The following is a 26,595-nucleotide window of genomic DNA, read 5'->3' on the forward strand; positions in this document are numbered from 1 at the left end:
TCCTTTCCCAAATTGACAGGTCTTGTTCCATATTTCTGCACTCGTGGTAGAAACAGGCTCCTTCCCTCTTGCTGTGAAACAGAGTGGTAGCACCTTCTCCTGGTACGCATCTCTGGGAGTGCAACGGGTTGGGGTTAAGACATCTCCCACATGCTCTTAAGAGAATCCCAGGCCCTCCTGTTTTACGGAAATAAGTGGGTTTTGAAGCTGGCCTTTACCAATCAAAAATCACCCAGTGGAGGTGTTCAGAGGTGTTTTGCTGGCTTCACTCTGGAAAGTTTCCTGTTGATGCTTTTTGCGTCATAGCAAGGTTTTATAAAGATCTCATGCTTCAGACAGAAATAGAAGAGGGATGATAATGTCTCCACTGAGTTGCTTGTGACTTCTCCAGTGAAACTTTGGTCTTAAAATCACCCTTAATTCCAAAGAAATGGGTCTTTCCAGCAAGATGTTCCTTTTCACTGCTACTCTTTCTTTTATTCAGGGTAATGGTGCAAGTCATACAAGAGAAAAAAATCCTCTTTTGCCCTGGTATGAGATGTACAGCCCATGCTAGCAAGCTCTTTCAAGCATAGGTGAGCCCTAATTAACCACGGATCTAGCCTGCTAGACACCTACCTTACTAGAACAAGTAAAACTCATTTGATGGCAGGTTTAATACAGCAAAACTGAATCAGAATATTCCATGGGGAATTCTTGCAAATATGTAAGGAAATAAAACAAATGATAGGACTTTAAGTCTATCTTTTTGTTTAACTTTTTCATTTTGAGTACTTATTAGATTGCATTTGGTATGGTGACATATTGTAGCCTTCCAACATCATTCATATAGTGATTTATCAGGAGAAGATTAACTAATGCCAGTGAAATAGGTATTTCAAACAGAAAAACTTTGCTTGGATAGATATTTATTAATGATTCAGAATGAAAATATTTTGCAATTACCGTTTTTGGAAGTTTTCAGTGTTGAGTCCCCAGCTGAGACACCTGGGATTAGTTTCTCCTGGAATAGAAATTTCCTTTTCATCCTAATTTTTAAAGATACCTTCCTCATTTCATGGACAATAACCACAAATGCCTCTCTCTTTCCTCCTCTTCTTATCCATTTTTGACTTTTCCACCGATCTCATCACCGCAGACCATTCAAAGGTCAAAGTCAACCCAAATGACCATTTCACCTCTTAGATTTATGAATGTTGCGCTATTTTCTTTTTAGGTCTTCAGTATCTTGGTGACTTTTGGAGTAGGAATAAACCTGCCCTGGTTCTGATTTTGTTGGCTCCAGTGGTATTTGTGGCTTTTGAACCTGAGACGATGGTGCTGCCGGGATCTTGTGCTGCAGAGGTTGTGTGTATGGAACACAACACTACAGGTCCAAGGGCCTGTCTGCGATCATCTGTGCTATATATTTGTTAACCTCTGTTGATTCCATGTATAGTCAAGGTTCATGATACCTGAAATTAAATATCCTGAACTAAAATATCTCTTAAAGATATCAAGGTATCTCCTTTTTATTACAGATGGACCTTCTAAATGTGTGGAAATCAGTCTAACCTTGGTGCCAGCCTCAGCACTGGAAAGTGGTCACAAGCAGCCCTGCTTGTGCCAGCGCCTCAATTTTCCCTTCCAGTCCAACTGCTATGCAAGGGTCTTGCTGCCAGGCCAAGATTCCCAGTTGGCAAAACCATTGGACAGTGAGTAGGGACCTCAGACAGGGAATTCCCCTTCCTCACTGCAGACAAAGCCTTGCCAATGCTGGCAGATCACAGCCAGAGTGGGCAGCAGGGAATACCCTTTGAAAGCAACATTTGAAACCCCTTTCAACTAACCAGTTGTATGGCAAAGCATTTGGGCACAGTGAATAATTGGAAGTGCAGAACTGAGAGAATTAAGGGCCAGCCCCGTGATTTATGTGTTGTTCAATTCAACTTCGATGCTAATTTCCACTTGGCTCTGAGCAAGGGTGATGGATGTGATGCAGAATGGGCCAGATACACTCCACAGAGATAGACAGCTCTGGATGAGGCCCTGCAGTGGGAGGGAGAGCTGGACTTTGGAGGTTAGGTGGTGCTTTGGCTCTGCTGCTCAACATAGCGATCCTACCCCTGCTAGGGTCTGCTGATGGTCCAGACTGGGATGCAAACATCATGCCAACAGCCACTGGGATGGTTGGGATAGCCACTCATCCATGCTGGGGCTCAGGGGCTGTCCACCTTACAAATAAGCTGTCCAAGCTCCCATATCTCTTCCCCTGGCCTCAGCTCTCCATGAGGGCATTTGGAGCTCTCTCAGAAATCCATGTTGGCACACAGAAACTGCTGCTGTCTCAGTGACCGTCCACCTACCCCATACCTAATCTGACATGGTGTTTATGTTGCCTCAGCTGTTTCTTTCGGGTAGACGTGTTCAGTTGAGTTTGTGATGCTTGACCAACACCTTCCTCCAGAACAGATCAAAAGCTCCCTGTGCTTCAGGCTGGGAATTTAGGATTGAAAGTGACTGGATGAAGCTGTTTGTGCTCTTTTCTTGTTCTTTCTCCCATTTCTTTCCGCCAGGCCCCTCTGCTGTCTTTCCATGGCTCACTGGAACTAGATGATCTTAAGGTCTTTTCCCACCCTAACAATTCTATGATTCTATGTCTATAAAATGCAAAGCTCAGTTGCACCACCAGAAAACACTCCCCCTACCTAGAAAACATTTCATACTCATATCTGGATATTTCACAAGTGGTTAGAAGACAGTTGAGGCATGTGTGATGTATATTTGGACCTAGTAATGTATCTGGAGCAGGTTTGTTCCCTCAGTTTTTCAGCATTCATAACTATGAATGGCTCTAGAGGTCACAAAGAGACTTGATATCGTCTCTTCTTTCACCTGAGAGGATGCTGATGTCTTTAAGTAGGTAGTTTCCTTATTCTCCTTTGTCTTGGCTTGTTTCTCCAGATCAACCCAGTGACGGGGCCTCGTGAAGGTGGGACCAAAGTGACCATCCGTGGGGAGAACCTGGGACTGGAGTTCAGAGATATTGCGTCTCACGTCAAAGTGGCCGGAGTTGAGTGCAAACCGCTGGTGGAAGGGTACATCCCAGCAGAGCAGTAAGTTGGGTGTGTGGCAGGCAGTGGGCCACAGCACACCTAGTAACAGTCATGCTAACTGTAGGGTCTTCCAAGGAGTCCATTCCAGCCATCCTTGGAAGTGAGGAATGGAAGATGCCATTCCTTTAGTGCAGGAGCTAATAATCCATTTATTACTATATTTGGATTGTACATTTAGATAATCCTCATGGCACATGATCTGAAGTTATCCTCTGTTTTTCACATAACACAAGGATGTTCAATTCCAGTTTGGGGGGTAGCAGTCCCAAAAAGCAGCTTTCCACATGCAGGAGACATCATTAAGCCTTACAGCTGCAAAGGTGTTCCACCATGCAAGACTGGAGGACAGTGGATCCTTGGACTCAGACCTCAGCCCAGCATTTCTCCGTATATTTAAGTGAAACTATGCTGATTTACACCAGCTGATCGTTTACACCAGCTGAAAGAGGAGTGATATAGATGAGCTCTTAGGCAGAAGTTCTTCCCTGTGAGGGTGCTGAGGTGCTGGCACAGGGTGCCCAGAGAAGCTGTGGCTGCCCCATCCCTGGCAGTGTTCAAGGCCAGGTTGGACACAGGGGCTTGGAGCAAGCTGCTCTAGTGGAAGGGGTCCCTGCCCGTGGCAGAGATGGAACTGGATGAGGTTTAAAGTCCTTTCCAGCCTAAACCACTCTATGATTCTAATTCTATAATTCCATGATTTGTCCCACCAAGGGCCAACAGCCAAAAGCCACTACTCTTTAAAGAATCACTTATTCCACAGTTTGGTTCCTGGGTTGGGAAGAAGAGGAGGAGTTAAGTCTACACTCCATTCCCCAGCATTGTGAGCTGTTAGCTCTGATTCCATCCTACCTAAACCGTCCAAACCATCCCTTAAACCTTGCTTCTGGTTCATGTTTTCTCCACAGGATTGTGTGTGAGATGGGGGAGGCCAAGCCTAGCCAGCATGCCGGATTTGTGGAAATCTGTGTGGCCGAGTGCAAACCAGAGTTCATGGCCAGGTCTTCGCACCTCTACTACTTTATGGTAAGCTCCTGCAAGTTCTCCTTGGCCCTGGAGGTCCTCAGTCCTTTGTCCCCTTTGCTACATCTATCCATTGTCTTTGATCACCTTCAGCCTCTGAGCTTTTCACTGCTGTTCTGAGTGCAGCAATGTACTGATTCCTTCTATTTCCTTTCAACCTCTTGTTAGGAGCAAAAATAGCTTTCCTAATTAATGTTTTAACAATCTAATAATAGTCCAAATTATTAGCCCAATTACAGTTACATAGAGTCATGGTCCAAATTAGTACAGAAAATCCTCATTAATAGTTAAAAAATGCTATAAAAAAGAAAAAGGAAAAGAAACCTTTCCCTAGTACCTTACTTTTCCATGGCGCGATGCTTAACCTACCAGTATCCCTTCAGGCCCTATAGCTGAAGGCACCAGTGTCCTCCAGGAGAAACCATTATCATCCTGAGGTCTTCCCTGGGAGGAGTGTGATGTGCATCATGGGGTTTCTTCCCTCTCACTCTTGGGTCCCCCCAGGGGTATCTCCATCCCCCTCTCCCCACTGCCTGCCTCCTCTCCCTGGTCCCCAGCACCAGTGGCAGCGCTGCCCGGCGCCCAGCCCCGGCACACAAAGGGTTGGTGTTTGCTGGGCAGAGGCTGCCCAGGGCAGCAGCCCTTGGCCATGCCAAGTGTCCCCAGCCCTGAGCTCAGGTGGGTTGAGCACAATGCCCCGGGCTACGGGACACTTGTGACCACAGGGACACCCAGCTCAAGGGATGGTGAGCCCAAGAGGCTTCCTGAGACCTTATGGTGTTGGGCCAGTGCAAAGCCCGTGACTTTCTGCTATAAATTCCCATTTACAGGGCTACAGGCAGTCACCATAGTGGTGGTGGGTGTTTCTGCAAGACGTAGCATTCAAGGTGTCTGTGTGATGGTCTTCTGGGTGTCTAGGAGCAGCGCTAACTCAGGAGGGACCGATTCACCAGCCAGGCAGTGGATAAGCTGTAGAGCATCACTGTGGCTCAGCGCAAGTGGGCAACTGTTTTGGATGCTCTACGGTAAAATAATAGATACCAGCAAGCTTAAACTGGAGTTAGCTTTTAAGGGTAGGTGTTTTGGAGAGAGGCCTTAGCCATGAGGAATTTGGAGATCGTCAAAAGTCCCTAGGGATGGTAACACACAAAAGTTCCACTCAATGTGTGCTGATGGCACTTGGAGAACAGCCATACTCCTCCATTTAGATTGCTGGGGCTGGCAAATTGGCTTGTTGTGCTGTCTGTTGGGACATCAGCTTGCAAAGCAATCAGAGGAGCTCTGGTACTGATTCCACCCTTTAATGGTTCAGCTGGATGCTGTCTCTTTGCTGTAGTGAAAGAGAAAAGGAAAGCCAAACACATGTTGTACACTCAACTTGGGTTTTTTTGCTGCTTTCTAACAATGCTCTTTGTCCAAGAGACCTGCTTGTTCCTCAAAGGCCCCTTGTCCTCAGAGGGACATGCAGGCATGCTGGGGACATGCAAGCATTGCCTGGCCTTGGTCTGTGCAGGTTGGAGGTGACATAGTCTCTTTGTTCCTACCAAATGCTCTCAACTCCTGCAAGTGAATGGCTTCTTTCTGACAGTATTCATATAGCATCTTTTTAAGGCAAAGGGAACTGGTAATGAATGCAAAATCCTGTATTTCTCCTTGAGCTACAGAAATTCCTCTATTCTTTGTATTTTCCAATGTCACTCAGGTGGTTGGGGCAGAGAAACACCTTAAGAGATAGCCCCATGGGGCATAGAGAAGGGCTCTTTCCAAGACTTCAGCATGTCACCTTTGCTACTCTTGGAATTACTGTCTAATGTTGATCATCTGTGTCCATCGGTGACAGCTTTTCCCTCTGCTTTTTGCTGCTGCCAGCTATCCCAGCAGTGCATGAGCATAAAGTCAACAGGGTTTTCTCAGCTGAATACCTCAATACCTTCATGCTAGACAGAATAATACAGATGCTCTTCAGCCTGCCCATCACATGCTCTTTCCTGCATCCATTGCTTTCATAGCAGGAGCTGTGTTTGTTGGTGTGGTTTGGTTTCCTCCAATGCTTCTGCCAGGATTGTAGAGATGTTATTGCAGGCATCGCAAGGTACCTTGGCATCCTGCAGCAGTGGGTGGCAGCTTGAAGGGAAGGAAGATGTTTGAAAATGAAGGAAGGGCATCACATGGGAGATAAATGTCACTTTCTGATGCATGGTAAATCCAGTGGAAAATTGCTTTTCAAAAGGTTGGTAGCAAAACAGGGTCATATTTGGGCAATAAGTTCAGCCTTCCCTTCTCCTGCAAGAACTAAAAGAGATGATGTTTTGTTGAACTCAGCAAAGTATTTCATTTCAGTGTTATAAAAAGGAGGCAGCTTAGTTTAGAGATGTTAGAAGAGGAGTTCTCCACATTTCTGGCCAGAACTTTTACATTCAAAATGCTGTTAGTTTGCTTTAAACTCATCTGTGATCAAAAATGCAAATTGCATTAGAAAGCACAGTAAGCCAAAAGGGAAACAAAGCATTTGCTTGCAGGCTGAAATGAAATCTATAATGAAATGAAATTTATAATGATCTAAATGAGAATAATTATTTTAAGCTATTCATTTTGTTGCTATGATAATTTCCATGGTCTTTCAATCAATAAAAAGTTTCCCTTCACTTTTCAATTCAGATACTGAAGCAAGTTTGCCTTTTATACTGGCTTTGGATGAGAATATTAGGCTCAGTGCAGGTGATGTGGGTTACTCTGATTGGAACTCCTCTGGGTCTGCTCCTAAAATCCTCTTCCAGTACAGCATTTGCAACACGTCTCCCTTCCACCTTTCCCTTCCCACTGCTACTATTGAACCTATAGATAGGAAACACAGGTACATATGCTGTGTTTGTCACATCTTGCTCTGCCCTTGTCCCCAGGAGGAATGAAGTGGGAACCAAGGTCTTTATATGCACCATGAGGTCAGTTTAAACACAGTTCTGACAACAGCTTCTTTGTGGGCAGCTTGTTTGGAGGAGGTTCTGAAGGAAAGGGAAGGGTTGGGGAGCAGATGAAAGCAGGCAAGTTCTTAGAAAGGTTCGCCTATTGTCGCTGAACACTTCAGCTTATTACAGATCCACCAGACCCACTTGCATTTTCCATCACCAGCAATGAAGTGGTCAATAGTCTGGAGACTGAGTTTCACTGCAAACATGCTGTGCAATATTTATGAAGGCCACTGTGAATAATTAATGGTTTATTGCAACTTTGAAAGCTGAGCCACAAATCCTTTTGTAAGCTCGGCACAAGACACAGCAATGCTTTAGCAAAGAGCATTGCTGAGGTAGGTCTGGTCTGCAAGGATCCTCAAAGGGCATGGCTGCGTTTATCTGCCTCTGAGGAGAGGGAAGAAAACCCATCCAGGAGTGGGCTTTGGATCTTTAACTCAAGTGTTCCACTATGGTTCATAGCTGTTGTGCACCAAGCTGGCCATTCTGAAACATTTTCCCACAGCAGTAATGTGCTGGTGGGGCTGGCCATCAATAAGGCACTAAAGAGGAGATGCCATCAGAGCTTGAGGTGGTCCCCTAAATGAAGAGGAGCACTGAAGAACATCTTTTGCATCTGCATACTCTTCGTGCATCTTTCATTCCAACATCTGTTAGCAAGTATTAGAAAAGTATAAAAGCAGTTTGCAGCCCATCATGTCAAAACCAGTCTAGTTTAAACACAAGAAGTTTCCAGCTCTGACAACAGATCTTTCTGCAGAGCTGTACGTCTGATTTCCATCTTCAGCCCTTTTGCCATGAGGCAGCTGCATTTAGAACAAAAGCAAAGGCAAAACCTTACTGCTGTTCTTCAAAATGATTACCCAGAGAGGGTCAGGGACAGAGAGGGCTCCCTGTGTGTGAAAGAGGGAGCTGTGGTGTGTGTCAGGTGGGTTTATAAACATGGATTAATGGTTTCCAAAGCTCAGTGACGTGGCTGCCCTATGCACCTACTTGTTCAGAGGAGCTGAGAGCTTCAAGAATTTGTGTCATCATTTTTAAAGAGGAGGGAGGGGGAAATAATCTTCATTTAAATGCATATAGTAGCTTTTCACTTGGGACTGAATAGAAAGTTTTTCTATTAAAATGCAAATGAAAGAATAAACTGTAACTCCAAATTTCTCCCTGAAAATGGATGTCTCTTCTCCGCATTGTGGTAACAGGGTGATCTGTGCCTTCAGAATGTGAGTGTTTTATCTTGATTTGGAGAAGAACGGAGGTAGAAAAAAAGAGGTTTGAGATTCAGGGATCCTAAAGGAATTGTGCTCTTTTTTGCTATATTAATACAGCACTGTGTTGTATTTGGAAAAGAGGTTTGGAATATCAGCAGAGAAAAGAAAAAGGAGTTCATGTGAACAATGCTCCTTTTGGGGCTGTAGCATTTCAGAGTACATCTCAACATGAGCATCACCACACTGTATCAGTGCAGGACACTTGTGAATACTAGGCTGTCTCAGCATCCAAGTCTGATAAGAGGAAAAGATTTGGGGTCATGAGTTGGGCATGCGGGAAAGGCAAGACATGAGCTCAGATGCGCTGCTGAACCACAGCTCTCCTCCTTCCCAGGGACAAAGCCTGTGAGAATGGTGGCAGCTTTTAGGCATCCCTCTGGAGCTGTAGAGCAGGTTCTGTTGCCTTCTCAGATCAGTAGGGTTCAGAGCAATGTTTTCATCACTTGTGAGCTTCACAGTTTGGAGGTGGAAAGTCCCCATCGAGATCCAATCGACCAGTTCAGGACCCAGTTTATTTTGCAGAGATGGTGTTGCATGATGGCAAAGATGACACCTGATCTGTGTCAAACAAGCAATGGAGATGGGAGATCATGACTCCAGCTGCTCCAGGCCTGACTTTACAAACAGAGTATTTCTAAGGGTAGCCAAGGGCAGTCCTGATTTTGCAAGGGTGAGGAGAACAGATGGGGTTAGGTCTGAATTCATCCCACCAACTTGGCATTCATGTCTATGATAGGACTGGTGTCAATCCTAGGCTCCTCCATTGACCTAGGCTCCTCTGTATAGTCATCTTCTGAAGTCCACCTAACATGTGGTTAACCCCTGAGAGTACCTACCTCTCTCCATCACTAAAATGCTCCTCTACTGTGCTTTCAACACAACCTTTTGCCTTCACAGACTCTGACCCTCTCTGATCTCAAGCCAAAACGGGGACCAGTGTCGGGTGGCACCCAAGTGACAATTACAGGCAACAACCTCAACGCAGGCAGTAATGTCATCGTGACCTTTGGGCGACAACCCTGCCTCTTCTACAGGTACAGATGAGTCCTTCCTACTGTATGTGCCTGAGTCGATGTGAGCAATTACAGTTGAGTCACTTCTATCTCTCTCCCTCAAGTGCCTTCTTTGTCTGTGGCCATGTCTATTCATTCAGCAATGGGACTTCTGCATTCTGCACCGTGCACATCCTTGCTGTGCATGTTTTGGGGTGGGAGAACAGGATTTATTTCATTGTTTTGATCTGTGTTTGATGTGCTTTTTTCCATGGCTGCTTGTCAAATTCCAGTACAATTCTCCATGGTCCTTTGCTTTGCTACTTGCTCAGGGACTACGTTGTTTAAAAGATCCGTTTTCATGTCCCTGTTTAGATGAGGTGTCAAAGAAAATCTGACAACATCAGTTCTAAGTATTAAAACACCTCTCTTTTATCCCAGAATAGTCCTGTAGTGCTAAGAAATGGATTATTTGCCACATTTTAGCTCTGGGTTGGCTCCTGTTCAATCGCAGTTCAGAGAGGCTTAATGTCAGTGTTACCTGCTCAATGTTCCCTGATCCCTGTGAGAATGAGCCTGAATCCCATTCCCAGGGGCTCCTGCAGCTCAGAACTACCCAGTGCAACGCGTTTCACTGCCAATATCAGTGGAGGCTGAAGATGAAGTTGGCACATTTCTCCCAGCATAAGCTTGGCCGAAGAAGGGCTCATTCACAGAAGACCTGGGACTACTGACTTGGGGCAATGCCCTTCCCTCCACTGGCTGTGGGAATCCTGTTTAGCTGCCTGTCATGGCCGTGGTGTGATTTAGCATCTATAATTCAGGAGGATGAAGTCACAGCTTGTGATTTAAAAGGCCAAGAGGGACCCACAGCTGCTTGGAGGTGCTTATTGAAGAGACTGGGGAGTTTTAGCTGGGCTTGAGCTTGTTCTTCCATGGGAATTTGGAGAGCACTTGGAGGGTGCAGTCAGTGAAGTGAGTTCCCTGCTGCAAGGGAAGGATGCACCCTGCTTTATGCTTTCTAAGAGTATAAGGTGAGGCTGCATCACAAATCACAAGTCTGGGGAGACTGAAGGTGTTTGGAGCCTGTAATTTTGGCTTTCTATAGAATGTTCAGACCTGGAGCTGGTTTTGAGCCCTGGCAAAAAGGAAAGGTTTATGCAGAATCCTCTTTGAGTGTAATCATAAAATGCTTCCCACTATATTAGTACCTTCTATGCAAAGGTCCCAGGCACACTGCAAACTGCACTTAAACAATGCTTGGAGTCCTAATGCAAAGTTAACTTTATTATCCCAGACTGGAAAGCTGAGGTGCAAACACCCCTCTTTATGAGCTGCTGCTGAACATGTCTGCAGGCAGGAAGGAAACATCCATCATGTATTTAATCACACAGAAATACTTGTGGAGACTGGTCTGGTTTGGACTTCCTTTGGGGTTCAATTTTCACTCCGGGACATGAGAAATTATGGCTTTTGGAGTTTTATTTAAAGTAGTGAAAAGGCAATGTCGCTTCCTCAGATAAATGCATTACACTACCCACAGCGTATTCCTGTAGCAGTGAGTTTCACCACAGTGCATAGGTTAAAGTCTCAGGAGATAAGAATAAGTAGCCGATCTCTCTTTGGCACCATGTTTTTTGCTGCTGGTGGCATCTGGCTTATACTTACTTGCTTCTGCTCACAGGAGATCGGCCAAGCACATTGTCTGTAACACCACTGCCTCAGATGAAGGCTTTGAGAAGGTGAAGGTGTCTGTGAGAGTGGACAAGGCCAAGATACATCAGGAGTTGCAGTATGAGTATGTAGAGGATCCAACTATCCTGAGGATTGAGCCTGAGTGGAGCATCTTCAGGTAAGCATCCCACGGACACCCCTGAAGACCTCCCATGGTTTTCTAATGCAGCACTGGTATGTTCATATTGGTCCCTGATACAGGAAGGTGCTTGCCAAGCATTGTGTTCAGTGAAAAGTGGATTTGCAACATCCAGCTGCAAATGCTCACCAGAAGCTTGTCTTGGTAGTTTCATGCTTTGATTACAAAGGTAGGTGCCCAGGACAAGGAGTGATGGGTTCAAACTTAAACAGGGGAGATTCAGGTTATATATAAGGAGGAAGCTCTTCCCTGTGAGGGTGCTGAGGCGCTGGCACAGGGTGCCCAGAGAAGCTGTGGCTGCCCCATCCCTGGCAGTGTTCAAGGCCAGGTTGGACACAGGGGCTTGGAGCAACCTGCTCCAGTGGAAGGTGTCCCTGCCCGTGGCAGGGGGTTGGAACTGGATGATCTTAAGGTCCTTTCTAACCCAAACCAGTCTGGGATTCTATGAAGTCTCCAACTTATTGTTGAAGCTTTCTCCCTCTTTGCTGCAGCCCAGGGTTTCTCTCCAGCACCAAGTTTCTCCCTGTCTGAGTGCCATTACAGACCACCGGGGTTGGTTAAACTACACATTTGTATCCCTAAAAGCTGCAATTCCTAATGCTTCTGGTCATGGCTGTGTTTCAGGCCCCATTGGGCTGGGTCCACAGCTTTGCATGGCAGCAGGACCAGCCAGCGACCTAGTAAACCCAGGTACAAATAACTGTGTTTAGAGAGGTGAATCTCCCTTGCGTTTGAAAGCAGCAATTCCTACCTTTCCTACAGCCTTCGTGGACTTGCTGGCTAAGGACTAAGCATTGCTTGTTTGGCTGTCATGCCTGGAAGCTTCAGGACTGCTCCTGAGATGAAGTAGAAAGGGAGCCGTGGTCCCTGCCCCATCAAACCGACTTTCTCCTCGTTAGTCATCCCTGTTTCTCTTCACTCCATCAATGCTGCTTTGGTGAATTCAGAGGGCTCACATGAAGGTGTCTGAGAGGGAGCATTTGCCCTGGTTGTGCACGGCATCAAAGCGACACCCAAATGCTCTCAGAAGCCTGCAGAAATGGCCTTGGGTAGAGAGAAATTGGCCATTAAATGCTCTGATATTCCTTTGGAAAAGGTACAAAATAAGAAATCTTAGTCTCTCCTCATTCATCCACAGCAGCTCTCTGCTTTCGTGTCAAACCAGACTGATTGGAGTAGCTGGGGATTAGGAGCAGGGCTTGTAAATCCCCCCAGTTCAGCTCCCATCCAGAAGCTGTTTTCACAAATCAATTAGTGCCTTTAATTTCCATGAAGGAATTTACTGATTCAGCCGGATTGAATCTTTGCACATTGGGCTTGAAGCTTTAGTGTCTGGATTTTCCATTTGGGGGGGGTTATTTTCAAGCAGAGTTCAAGTTATCAGTGAAATGAGAAATTGCTTCATTCCCTTCCTTATTAAAGTGAGTTCAGGGCTGGTTAAAAGGGGCAAGATTGACAGCCCAGGAGAGTGAATTCCCCTGCTTTCCCCAGGAAAGTTACAGCATAGGAACTTTCTCTGCTTGACCTTAGGTCATAGAATGGTTTGTGTTGGAAGGGACCCTAAAGCTCATCCAGTTCCAACCCCTGCCACGGGCAGGGACACCTTCCACCAACCTGGCCTTGAGCACTGCCAGGGATGGGGCAGCCACAGCTTCTCTGGGCACCCTGGGCCAGCACCTCAGCACCCTCACAGGGAAGAGCTTCTGCCTAAGAGCTCATCTCAGTCTCCCCTCTGGCAGGTTAAAGCCATTCCCCTTGGCCTGTTCCCTACAGGCTCTTGTCCCAAGCCCCTCTCCAGGTTTCCTGCAGCCCCTTTAGGCACTGGACCTGCTCTAAGGTCTCCCCTTCAGGAGCCTTCTCTTCTCCAGGCTGACCCAGCCCAGCTCTCTCAGCCTGGCTCCAGAGCAGAGATGCTCCACCCCTGACAGCATCTATGTGGCCCTGATCTTAACCAGCTCAATCGACTTTCATCCTATTTCTTGTGTAATTTCAAATCACTTTGAAGGTTCGTAATCACAGAATCCCAAGGGTTGGAAGGGACCTCAAAAGATCATCTAGTCCAACCCCCCTGCAAGAGCAGGGTAACCTAGAGTACATCACACAGGAACTTGTCCAGCCGGGCCTTGAATATCTCCAATGTAGGAGACTCCACAACCCCCCTGGGCAACCTGTTCCAGTGCTCTGTCACTCTCACAGTAAAGAAGTTTTTCCTGATGTTCACATGGAACCTCCTATGCTCCAGTTTACACCCATTGCCCCTTGTCCTATCACTGGACATCACTGAGAAAAGCCTGGCTCCATCATCCTGACACTCACCCTTTACATATTTGTAAACATTGATGAGGTCACCCCTCAGTTTCCTCTTCTCCAAGCTAAAGAGACCCAGCTCCCTCAGCAATCTCAGAGGAGGTCACATAGAGAGAAGATGCAATATCCAGGATTACCCATTCTGGTTAAGGGTGTTGAGGACGGCTTTAAGCACTATAACTGTTAGCTGTGGAGCTCCATCCAGCAGGTCATGATGGAAACAAGCGCTAGAGTAATGCCTCCACACAGAGCTGGATGAAAGTGCAGCCAACTCCAGTCATGAGACTGAGCAAGAAATAAGTTAGTCGAGACACATGGATCTAGAGATGGATGGAGGAGGCTGTTACTCAGTATATTTGCTATGTGGTATGATTCATTACAGCAAATCCACTGTGCTTCTCTGATTCATCACTCCTGGCTGTGGGGCTAAGCTGTTTTGAGGGATAAATGATTGCTACTAAACCAGCTTTGCTAAATTAGTAAATGAATGTACTGAGCCTGGCTTAAAACCTTCTCAAGTGCCATTTTCCAAGACAATAAAGAAAAGATTACTGCTAATTCACTCCCATAGCCAAAAAAAAAAAGAGAGTCCCACTGGGCTGGCAGGTAACTTGAATTTTATGAGGCTCCATTAATACTTTTGATCTGGGTTTGATTTGCGTTACGTCCAGCAATTATCTGAGTCTGCAGATAGAAGATTATGCTCACAGCTTTTGGGATAATAAGGAGTTAAATTAGGGAAATGTCCTGGGTTCAGCAGTAGCAGTTACTTTTCTCCTTCTTAGTAGCTGGTGCAGTGCTCTGTTTTTGACTTTCAGCCTGGGAACAGCACTGATAACACCTATGTTTTTAGTTGCTGCTTAGTAATGTTTAGTCTGACCAAGGACTTTGTGAGTCTCATGCTCTGCCAGGGAGGAGGGGAAGCAGGGAGGAAGCAGAGACAGAATACCTGACCCAAACTAGGCAAAGAGGTATTCCATACCATAGCACGTCATGCCCAGGAGGTAGAACTGGGGGCAGTTACCCAGAAGGGTTAGATCACTGCTTGGTCGGGCTGGGTATCGGTCGGCGGGTGGTGAGCGGTTGTATTCTCTTCCCTTGTTATTTCCCTTATCATTATTATTATTGATGGTAGCAGCAGTGGTTTGTGTTATACCTTAGTTACTGGACTGTTCCTATCTCAACCCATGGGAGTTACATTCTTTCCATTCTCCTCCCCATCCCTCCGGGAGCGAAAGGAGAAAGCAGGAAGCGGGGGAGTGAGCAAGCAGGCTGCAGGGCTGAATTACCAGCTGGGCTTAAACCACGACAGGAAGCTTACAGTCTTGGCACCTCTGTTGTTTTGATGGGCAGCAACATGTCACCAGGCTCTGATCCGACCTGGTTGAGAAGTGACCATGACTGGGCTTTCATCTGCAGATTCAAAATGCAATGACTGGTGGAATTCATGCAAAGGAACAGTTTTATGTGCTTAATTTGAAAGCTGGAGAGGAATTGGGGGTGATTTTATGTCTTCAACCCCTCTCTGATCTGGGGCTGTGCTTAGTAACTGTGATCTGAGCCTGCAAGCTCGGTCTCCAAACCAAATAGAGAATTTTTAACACATGGGTTTAAAACTGTGCACAGACTTGGTTGATTAAATAAAAGGATTTCTGTATGTATGCACACACGCTTATATCTGTACATATGTACACAAATGATACGTCTGGAACATGTAAAACTGTCAGCTGAGTAAAGGCACAAAATGCCTTGTAGTTTGAGGCAGCAGAGATTAATAATAAGAGGAAATAATAGCAATAATTATAAAAGCTCGCAGCCCAAAATCCAGAAGAACCAGGACAGTGGAGAAAGAGCAATTGGTTTATACACGTCTCTTCTGGTTTCTGGTGAGTGATCTCTCCTTGGGCAATGGGGTTAGAACTAGATGGTCTTAAAGTCCTTTCCAACCCGTTAACTATTCTATGATTCTATGATATGAAGAATACTTAATATGAAGCTGAGTTTTGGAGAGAGGGTGTTTCTTCTGTAAGGCAGAAAAGAGGAGGTCTCTTGTACATGTATGTGTGACTTCAGAAGAGATCCCCTGTGCGTTCAAGAAAACTCAACCATCCAAGCAGATCTTATGGAAATGGCAAAATCTGGTTTTGCCCCATAAAGTTTCCCATTAGAAATTTCCCATCACAGCAGATGGCTTCAGACAGCAAGATCTTGAGATACTCTGCAAAACTCAAGGTCAAATGTTGTCCTTAACATGGATCAGTCTGTACAGGCATTACTGGAATAAAAGAAGACCATAAAGAACCTCTCAGAGAAATGTCACGGGAGCATCTGCCTAAAGATACTGGTGTGACAATCTGTTTAATCTCTTTGACAGAACTTGTGTCTCATGACTTCAAATTTACAGGCTTTTTAGTCACACAGGCTGTGTTCCAACTACTAAGTACTTCATACAGGTCTAATTTAGATGAGCTGTTAGGCAGAAGCTCTTCCCTGTGAGGGTGCTGAGGTGCTGGCACAGGGTGCCCAGAGAAGCTGTGGCTGCCCCATCCCTGGCAGTGTTCAAGGCCAGGTTGGACACAGGGGCTTGGAGCAAGCTGCCCTAGTGGAAGGGGTCCCTGCCCGTGGCAGGGGTTGGAACTGGATGAGCTCTAAGGCCCTTTCCAACCCAAACCAGTCTGGGATTCTATGATTCCATTCTTTGGTCCTGAAGCCAGCAAGCATTCATTGCCCTCATCTGTACTATCAGTGATCTTTCCTCCTTCAAAGGCAGTTTAGCTTCATCTATTCTGTTTGTTGGGAGTGCTCCCTGGCCCTTGCTATCCTTTGAACCATGCCCAGCCATTGGCTGGGGTACTACTAACAGCTTATGAGCATCAGTGGCCACCAGTCAGTGTCTTAGCTAGTGTCCTGGCCATTTGGTTTATCAGTGTGGGTTTAACTACAGTGACTGAAGCACGTTCCTAGCTACTCATGGCCAGCTCACTGAAACCTGGTAGCTATCCTGCTGAGCAGAGAATGTATTTGCATTCACTTCTACCCTCCTCTGATTAATAATGGAAGATAAATGAGGAACATGGAAAACAAAGGTCAGGAATGGAGGAAGTCTGTTGGCCAATACAAGCTTCTTCCTTACAGTGTGTTTATTCTCTGGTGATTTCTCATCTATAATGCACTTGTTTCACCTTTCATGTATGTATAGGTTTACCTGGAGGCAAGAAAGGGAGTCTGAGCTTTGTTTTCCCAATCCCACTGTTTTCTGCATGACCTCCGATTCTCAGCAGAGCGCTCCAGGAAATAAATTGCAACCTGGACAGTCTCCAAGAGGAGTTATAGAGGCAGGTGCTGAAACCGATGAGAGCACTTCTCACTCTGGGAAACCCTCAGGAAGGGGGCTATCCATTGATGACATTTCCTCATCCTGTGCTTTCTTGGATAACTATTCCCACTTCAACCCTTGCATCATGTTGCCTCCAGTGCTGTAAAGGGAAAGCTCACCCTGGCAGAGCAATGCTGTTTCTAGTTGGGATGGTCAAAGCTGCCAATGGTGAGCCTTTCCCCTTAAGACAGCGTTCAAAGCCAATCCATGCAGCAGCTCCTTCTGAAGCCTGGGAATTCTCCTTCATGGTTTCCTTCCTCTTCCTCTCCCCAAAGTCCCACAAAGAGCACTGCTGGCTGCAGCTGGAAGAGGCAAGGGAAATGAAAGAAGGGTGTTTCTGAAAGCTGCTTCCTTCTCATGATGGTGACTGCAGTGAATGCGAAGGGCTCCATTCACATCTCCCCATTGTATGCTGGACTCAGAGAGATGTTATAAAGTGAGAAAATCCACCAGAAGACGGCTGTGACCTTTACGAATATGCTTTCTCAGGATATTGGTCCTTGTCTGAGCAAAAGGACACAGTGACTGGAAGTCTCTATTCTGTCATATGTTGGATCTGACACACATGGCCTGAGGCACCAACTGGAAACCAAGCAAATGCCTTATGCACACCAAAGTTGAAGACTTTGGCTGTGACATGATTTAGTGTGAGGCATCGCTGACCACGGCAGGGCAGCTGGAACTGGATGAACTTAAGGTCCTTTCCAACCCAAACCATTCTATGACTCTATGATTCTTCTAGATGCTGCAGGACCAGGTTCCCAGGCAGCACTGAAGTGTGTACACTGAGGCAACATAATCTTATTCAGGGTGATGCTTTTATAACAGGTTTAATACACAAGATGGGACTACACACTTGAACCAAGGTAGCACTGAAACCTCAAGAACTGCTTGCACAGGATCGTGTCTATGAGGGGGTTTTCTGACTCCTTTCCTGTAGTGATATGGGAGATACAACCTGCGGACCATTCTGAAGAGCCCCTGTTAAATTTCCTACTCTTCTTCTCATTACTGAAGATCATGATTGCTGAGTCCTAACAATGAAAAACACCCAGATGCTGCTTGATGTGACAGATTTAGCAAAAATGTGGCTTTACTTCTTTCCTTATGAATGAATGAAAAATTACTTGGTTTGGTTTGTTTTCCCTTCCTATGGCACTGTGAGATGTGGTCAGATAATTTTCAATCAACATTCAGAAATACAGATCACCCACTGATGGTGCAATCAGTCCTGATATCTATTGGCTAAGTTCATGCTTTTCTTCCATTTCTTCTTCTCTAGTGGCAACACACCCATTGCAGTGTGGGGAACTCATCTAGACCTCATCCAAAATCCTCAGATCCGGGCCAAGCATGGTGGAAAGGAACATGTCAATGTGAGTATGACTGCTGAGCTGGGGAGGGGACATGTCAAGGGTGGTGATTGGGGCTGGCTAACGGCTCTGGAGGCTGAAATCTCCAATTTGATCCAGAAAAGAGGGCATGGCTTGCTTTCAGAAAGATCTGTCCTTGAAGGAGTACTGGACCAAAGAGGGAGCTGTCAGGAAGGGTCGTTCAGCTCCTGGTCTCTGCTGAGCCTTTTTCTTCTGCTAGCTCAAGGATACCTGTCCTCAATCTTGGCCCATGTATAACCTGTGTTATTTATCAGCCATGCCTGTGAATAAGTAGACCCAAACTCAGGTTTTTGCTGAGTGTTCTAAGATCAGAAGAGATTCCTTGGTACTTTTGTGCCCACTCCCTGGATTGTGCCCACTCCCTGGACTATTTTGGATTCTACAAGAGTGTATCCAGGTTTAACCAGCTAGATTTACAGCCTAATTCAGCTCTCAGTGATCATGGAGGAATCAAAAGCTCTCTGAATTCCTCTGATTCATCTCTCTGGCCTCCCCTGCTGTGGAGGCCAGAACAGCTTGACCAAGGTCTAGGAAGACAATTTACTCAGAAGGAGCCAGTTACCAGTAGCTGTTGAGTAGCTCCAGATAGAGCTGTAAAAGGTGTGAGTTTAGCACCTCCGATTAGGAGACTAGACAGTGCTTTCACCTACAGTAGGTTGCAGGATGGGGCCATGCAACAGGAGAGATTTAAACAGGGGAGATTTTGGGCCTTAAACAGGGGAGGTTTAGGTTAGATATAAGGAGGAAGTTCTTCCCTGTGAGGGTGCTGAGGCGCTGGCACAGGGTGCCCAGAGAAGCTGTGGCTGCCCCATCCCTGGCAGTGTTCAAGGCCAGGTTGGACACAGGGGCTTGGAGCAAGCTGCTCTAGTGGAAGGTGTCACTGCCTGTGGCAGGGGTTGGAACTTGGTGATCTTAAGGTCCTTTCCAACACAAACCTTTCTGTGATTCTCTGATTGTAACAGCATCTTAAAAGGTATTGTCCGTGTATGGACACTTTCTGGGACCAAGTGTGAAACAGCATCACAGAAAAAGAGGCTCCAAAAATAAAACACATAAGAGGGACTAATTTGGGTGGGTGCAGAAAGTCTGGATCCTTTTTCATTTCTCATATTTTAAGATTAATCCATGGGCTTTCCACCCAAGGTTTTCAAAGCACTTTGCTTTGAAAATAACCTACTGCCACATGAACAATGGTGAAACTGTGGTAGACCCAAAAAGAAAATGCAGGGATATATGAGGTAGATTCATTTGCATCTGCAGTTTGCAGATTAAGACACCTGAAGTTTGGTCTCATCCCAGTTCTGCCATAAACTCATATGTCCCAAATCCTAAGCAATGTTTTTGCCTCTCACACGCTATCAGATTCAGGAAATGTCTGTTGAGATTGGTTTCTAGGTCTGATGTGAATCTTGGCTGACAATCTCCTTTCTAGTCCCTCATGAAGTGATTATGCATATTCATAGGTATTCTTTATAACGTGTTGGATTTCCTAGTACAGCATGACCAAGTTTTCCTGCAGAATTAGATGGCCACATTTCTTCATGTTATTCTTCCAGCAAACTCCAGCTTTTGCCTGACACAGTGGTCTCAAACAATCATGCCATTGTGCAGATGATGAAGCCTATTCATCATCTCACACTTGCTCATGTAGAATTGCCCATCATTTTTGTGCTGGGAAGTACTCTGGTGCCTATTCTTCCTTGTAAGAGCTGTTACAGCAAAGAACATCTGACTTACTTACTTTACAATATGAAACTAACTGGTCCAAGTCACTTATCTCTCTATTGATGTGAACCAAAGACAGATTAGCACTTGAGCTATGCTAGCTGTGATAATGAGTGTGCTCTCAGTGCTGGGGGTATCAAACTAGCTTGGAGAAGACTGTCACATCAAGCACAGCTGGGATCCTACAGGGCTGGTGCTGTTTCTAACAGAGCCTCTTGGTTCATGGTGAGACCAGGATGTATTGTGCTAGCTGCCACAATATAGAAAGATGAAAGCTCATATCCTGAAGGAGAGCCGGACATCTAATTCTAAGTCCTTTATCATGGAGAAAGGGTAAAACACCTTTCACAGTCTCACCCATTTCTCAAATACACAAAAAAGCAGGTCTTTGTCAGGGCTGGAACCAAACTTCAGGATCTCCTGAGACCTACCCCATTGTCTTCACATCTGCAACTTCCTGGGCTTCATTTGAGATAACCTGATGTTCAAACAGGTTGGGCACAGCTGAGATATGCACTCACATAGTGTAATGTATGCACTACACATACGCTTTTGGAGTGATCCCCAGAGCGTGTGAGCTAATTGCAGGGTGGTTGTAAGGCTTTGGCTAGTCTTTTCTGTATTTGAAACAGGAAGACATTTCTATTTCCAGAAGGAAATGAGGTTAGTGGAAGATGCTGGCACTGGCAACCCCAGAGGCTGTGCTCCCTCAAGGCAGAGGAGCACAGGATGCCCAGTTGCAGCGTAAACTTCATACCCCTGCCCCAGCAAACCTTTCCTAATCCCTTCCCAGCCTTGACTATGTGATGTTTATGTGATATGTTTTAAGCAGTGAAGCACCAAACTGTGTCATGCTAACCAAAGAGGTCTGGCCCTCCCTATCCTCTGGCTGTAGGTAGGCTAACATTCCATTGGGAGGTATCTGCCCATCAGGAGAGTTGGGGGCATTTTCAGTAAGCACTCTTTGTGTTTTCTTTCTCCAGAACTGTGAGGTACAGAACAGCACGGAGATGACCTGCCAGGCTCCAGCCCTGGCTGTCGACCCCAATCACCAGTCTGAGCTTGCTGAGCGTCCAGAGGAGTTTGGCTTCATTCTTGACAACGTGCAATCCTTGCTGATCCTCAACAAAACCAACTTCACCTACTACCCAAACCCTATCTTTGAGGTTTTCAATCCCTCGGGGATCCTGGAGCTGAAGCCAGGAAGTCCCATCATACTGAAGGTGAGATGGGGACCAAGGGCTGGATGAGAAAGGACAAACATGCTCCCTATTGCCTCTCTGTGTCTGCCAGCACCCTGCAAGTCATAGCTGTATCCCGACTGCATCTTCATTCATCTCACCTATCATATCATATCGTATCAGAGTCACCATCTGCAGACACCAATCACTGCTCCGCATCTGCCAATACCCATAGCTAAAATATATAAACTCCTGCCGTCTTTAGCTATGTGCAGTCTAAATTTGTACCCACTGCTGTTCACCGTAAAAGAACTGCAACAGGACTGGCAATTAAATACCTAAGTCTCTTTGTTGGGTTTTCAAGGCCTTTTTCTCACCCTGTTTAATTCCTACACCAGTCCTTTGTTATTTCTGTAATATGGACACTGCAATACAGAGAAGGAACTTTATGATTGAGCATTTTTGTATCAGCACTTGTATGTGGTGCATATGCAAAGAAATTATTGTGCCTGCATAATGACTTCTTGCATATTTGGAAAGGGATCTGTCTTACTTTCCTGAATATGTTTTGTGAGGGCCTATTTGTGCAAGACTTCTATACAACACTTCTCATTTAGTTCTGGAAAGAGAGGAGCAGAACAGGCTGTTTTGACTGATTACTGTCCATACCCATCCATGCTGTCCTCTGCATGATTTCCTAAATTGTCTTTTTCTCTCTATGTTAGCAAATGGTGAACCACAGATGTCAAGTGCATTGTTAACACTGGAACTAGAAGTGAAGGCAAACTCTTTCCTGATGTGTGTTTTTTTGGGTGGGGGTGATATTCCTTTCTATCCAGGGCAAGAACCTGATCCCACCAGTGGCAGGAGGGAATGCCAAGCTGAACTACACCGTTTTGGTTGGTGAGAAGCCCTGTGCAGTGACTGTATCAGATGTGCAGCTACTGTGTGAATCCCCAAACCTCATTGGAAGGCACAAGGTGATGGTAAGTGATGCTTGATCCTCAGCCTTTCCTCCCTGGGTGGATTGAGAGGGCACACCAACGCTGAAAAGCTGTCAGAGTTCTCTGAGGAGTTTGCATCACTGTTTGCCTTCTGTAGATCCCATAAGCATCAGGGTCCCATCTTAATATAGTATCCTCATCATGAGTAATTTAGAGAAGTAGAAGAGTAACCTGGAGATCTTTATGGATAGTGAGAAACATTTCATAATCAAAACCCTTAAGGAATGTTTGCCTGTCTTGTTTTTGTATGTACTGTATGAACCCTCAATGTTCATGTGAGTTCATTTATGTAACATGTTCCCTATGTGACATACTTTGTTAAATTCAGCAGTCCCCAGCAATTTCTAACATGTTGGTGGTTAAAATTTGCCTTTATGTAGGAGAAAGGAAAAAAAAAGCAAGATACAGTCTATAGTGTGACTTGACTTTGAGGTGTTGATATCTATACAACTTAGTGTACTCCTGCATATCCTTCCTGGAACCTGTGAAAAATGGACCTAGTGATTACATCAGAGGTAGCTTCTCCTCCTTTCACCATTGATTTATTCACACCTCCTTTACTCACCTCTCAGTAATCTGCATTCCTCAGTTCTGCTGCTTGATAAACAGTGCATCAGCAAACTCATCTGAGCTGTTCCGAGCTGTGGGTGGAAGCACACCAAAAGCGAACAGACTGACCTCAGGCATACGAATGATCAATGTTTCTCATTGCCCCCCTCCACCAGAGCTGTATCTGTCACAAATTTATTTATTGCAGTGCAGTGAGGCTCAGAGAGGTTGATAGAGACACACTCTTTAAAAAGAGAGGTTTTTGGGAACTTGTAGAAGATAAGAGTTTTGTGGTGACCCTTTTGGGTCTTGTTTGTGACTGCTGCTGGCAGACCTCATGGTGGCAACTTAAATTCTCTGTGCCAAAGTTTGTCATCTGGAAAATAGAGGTAATAATGCTTTTCAGCCATGCAAATATACCATGGCTCTCGATTCATTGTAAAGCACATTAAGACACTCCTATAGGAGCAATAAAGAAGTGAGAGATTTTCTTTGTGTGAATACCAAAGCTTTTTAAACAAGGCGATATATGTTCCCTGTCATTTTCATGAATATAGTTAAGCATATGGTTAGTCAGAAATGGATAAAGCCAGTCCTAGAGAGAGAAAACTCCAAGTCAGTGATCAATCAACCCCTGGGGTTCAGGGAGGATGAACATCCGGTCAGGTCTTAGTAACTGGGAAGATTCCCTTGCTCCTGTAGCTTGGGACAGCTTAAGTGAAGCCATCGAGGAAAATATCATGGAATCATAGAATGGTTTGGGTTGGAAAGGACCTTAAGATCATCCAGTTCCAACCCCCTGCCATGGGCGGGGACACCTCACACTAGACCATGTCACCCAAGGCTCTGTCCAACCTGGCCTTGAACACTGCCAGAGATGGAGCATTTGCCAGTTCTCTGGGCAACCTGTGCCAGTGCCTCACCACTCTCACAGTAAAGAACTTCTTCCTTATATCCAACCTGAACTTCCCCTGTTTCAGTTTGAACCCATCACCCCTTGTCCTATCACTACAGTCCCTGATGAAGAGAAAATAATTCCTTTTTGAGGATGCTGATAAAACAAGATATGTTGCTGCAAACATGGAAAGATGATCACATTGGAACCCATTAATAAGCATCAGCATTAGGGCAAGTTACAGGTTCCTTGTTTAACTGCCAACACTGAGGCAATGCTTTGACAGCGTCTGCCCTGGGAACCAAATACAGGTCACCTGCAATGGAAACCAGTGCTCAAGGGTGGACTTTGCATGAGGAGCTTAACAAGAGGATAACTAGGATGGGAAATGCCTCCTCCAGCATAGCACAGCATCGCTGTTGCTTGGGTTGGTACAAAATGTATCCCTATGTTCACATGAATGTCACTCTGATGGCCAGGATAATTGGCAGGTAGCTCTCCCAAGCCTTCCTCCTGTTTCTGCCAATGATTTACTGTGTGACCTTGAATAAATTGCTGAGCAAACCATTTCTTGCAAAGCAAGGTGGCCTAAATCTGAGAGGGGACCGCGAGAGTGCATCAACCATTGCAACGCTAAGATTATTTCTAAGGGAAGAAGAGTGACAATGCCACACATTGATGTCAACATGGTTTTGATCTAGTTCTAGATCTTTTGATCTAGCTGTCTTTTATACAATGACAGTGTTAAATACTTGACAGAAAAGAACTAAAAGGCCTGAGTAATTGTTAAAAAGATTGACTGAAACTCAGAGGCAAGCTCTTTTCCAAGGAAAAAAGAAACATGAGGAAGAGCCATAAGTAACTATATTGAAGAAGTTCTGCAATGAAGAAGTGGAGTACATCTGAAGGGTTGCTGGTATCTAATGTAGGCACTTACATATTGAAAGTCACACTGGACTCTTTGAATAGTGAATGGAGAGATGGCCAAATATATCAGTTGAAGTTCAGGGCACATTTCACCTCATCCTAAGGTAGATACTTACCTTTGGTTCAGGGCAAACTTGCATTAGGAAAGACACTCCCACAGACAAGTTTTGCACAACAGGAACTCTTGGACTGCTACAGGTGCCCCTAAATGTTTCCTGGAGAAAAGTGGGCTCTGCCTTAGTGCCATTTAGAACAAATTCATGATTAGTAGGCTTAACATGTGGCCAAACTGTTGTTTGGTAAAATGGAGGGTTCATGTTCAGTCCTCTGGAAGGTATAAATAGCTTCCTTCAGAAAAAGGAAGACTATTTCTGAGTGCCCAAGAAATAAAGTAGGGCTATACCTACATATTTGCTTGTTTTTCTTTAAAGTGCTGTAGGCTTTCTTCTTCAAGAGACAGATTCTCTTAGATCATGGCAGTTTGATTCATGGACTATGAGGCCTTCCCAGTGTTGAAACCACCTTTACAGAGGAACAAACTGAGGCTAACTTTGTTAAGACACCTACTTTTAGGAGTCTAGATCCCTTTATAGTTAATGGAAAGAGATAGGAACTTCCAGTGAATAAAACGTCTCATCCTAATGTCAAAGGAGGTTTCAAAAGCAGCTAACATAAATCAAACTCTAAAAGTGCTTTTTCTCTGTATTGACTCTGAAAGCACAACTGTAATGTCGAACTTAGATGTCCATGTCTAACGTCTCATGAGAGGAATCCCACCTATTGAAATGGGCTGTTCTCTGGGCTTTGAGGACAGAGCTGCACTGGGGATTGGGGTAGAAATCTTTGATTCTAGTCCTGATACTCCTTGAATGGACTCATCTGACTGCAGGACTTGGGGGTAACGAGCCACTTTTGGAAACGGAAAATGAAGTATCAGGTATCCGTTTATTGACCCACTGTGACAAGAAGGAAGTTGTGCAACCTGGTGAGCTGGGAGGATTTGGGACAGTGCTCTAGGGCAAAAGGAAACAGCTTTCAAGGCACAGATTACCACGTGAACTTGGCAGTTTGTCTTCTCAGTTGATCATGCCACCTACCAGTACCAAACCCATGCCCTATGCAGGCTTTATAAATGAGGTGGGCGTTGTATCTTGAAACAGATGGGAAAACTAGTACTGCTGTGTCCTCAACTTACGTGGGTAGTAGGTTGTTCCTGGGCCACTGAAGTCATCAATGTCTTAGTGCAGAAATGGTCATCTTGAAACTTTATTACTCCATTAGATCAGCTTAGGTTTGGTTTCATTTCTCATTGTGGATATTGTTATCTCTCTAGATCCCATCCCAAAATGGCATGAGAGGACCTTGTGGATGCAAATTAGGTATTTCTAGACATTCACTTTTGTTCTGTCGAAGACATAAGTGTTACAGCTATGTGTCTTTGGCCAAGACCTACTAAGGAACAGCCTATAGCTGGTGCTAGAGCAAAACAGACGTCTTAAATTGAAAAATGTCTCAAACAGACATTAAACTGAAAGAGGGTCGATTTCAGATATTAGGAAGAAGTTCTTCCCTGTGACAGTGGTGAGACACTGGCACAGGTTACCCAGAGAAGCTGTGGCTATCCCAGTCCCAGCTGGAAAACTTCCCATTAATTCTCTGTAGTCTCTTCTGCTGCCTCCAATATTTTCTCCTTCAACCAGTTTCTTCCTCCTGCAGCCTAGAGAGGAAACCCGAATAGCTGCTTGATTTGAGGCATGGGAGGCCTGGGACAAATGCATGTGGTGCAGACAGACTGATTAACTGACAGCTAGTGGGATGAAGGACAAGGCTGTCCAGCAGGCTGGGATGTGGGGGTATCTTTTCACTAGCTGCTGTGGGAGCTGAGAAGATGAGGGAGAGCTCCTTGTAAAGGAGGAAGAAGAAGGTTCAATTACATGCTGCAATTGTCCCTGTTGCAATGGGAAGGGGAAGCGCATAGCCTGGGGTCTTGACTGCATTTCTGCCTGGCAGCAAGCTT

At 45.3% G+C, this 26,595-nt stretch overlaps 1 protein-coding gene across 1 annotated transcript in view; it reads left to right on the top strand.

The window, feature by feature from the left end:
* The window catches only part of PLXNA4 (plexin A4), a gene marked incomplete at both ends in the record, with an annotated part of 435,010 nt that overhangs the window by 359,292 nt on the left and 49,123 nt on the right, over positions 1-26,595 (top strand). Inside the window, 7 exons of the mRNA XM_080614763.1 lie at positions 2,944-3,095; positions 4,001-4,118; positions 9,253-9,389; positions 11,032-11,199; positions 18,186-18,279; positions 21,006-21,245; positions 22,043-22,189. Coding sequence (XP_080470889.1) covers positions 2,944-3,095; positions 4,001-4,118; positions 9,253-9,389; positions 11,032-11,199; positions 18,186-18,279; positions 21,006-21,245; positions 22,043-22,189 — 1,056 coding nt within the window. The remainder of the gene's footprint in view (positions 1-2,943; positions 3,096-4,000; positions 4,119-9,252; positions 9,390-11,031; positions 11,200-18,185; positions 18,280-21,005; positions 21,246-22,042; positions 22,190-26,595) is intronic.

Source organism: Psittacula echo, assembly GCF_963264785.1.
Source record: "Psittacula echo genome assembly, chromosome: 1".
NCBI classification, from domain to species: Eukaryota; Metazoa; Chordata; class Aves; order Psittaciformes; family Psittacidae; genus Psittacula; species Psittacula echo.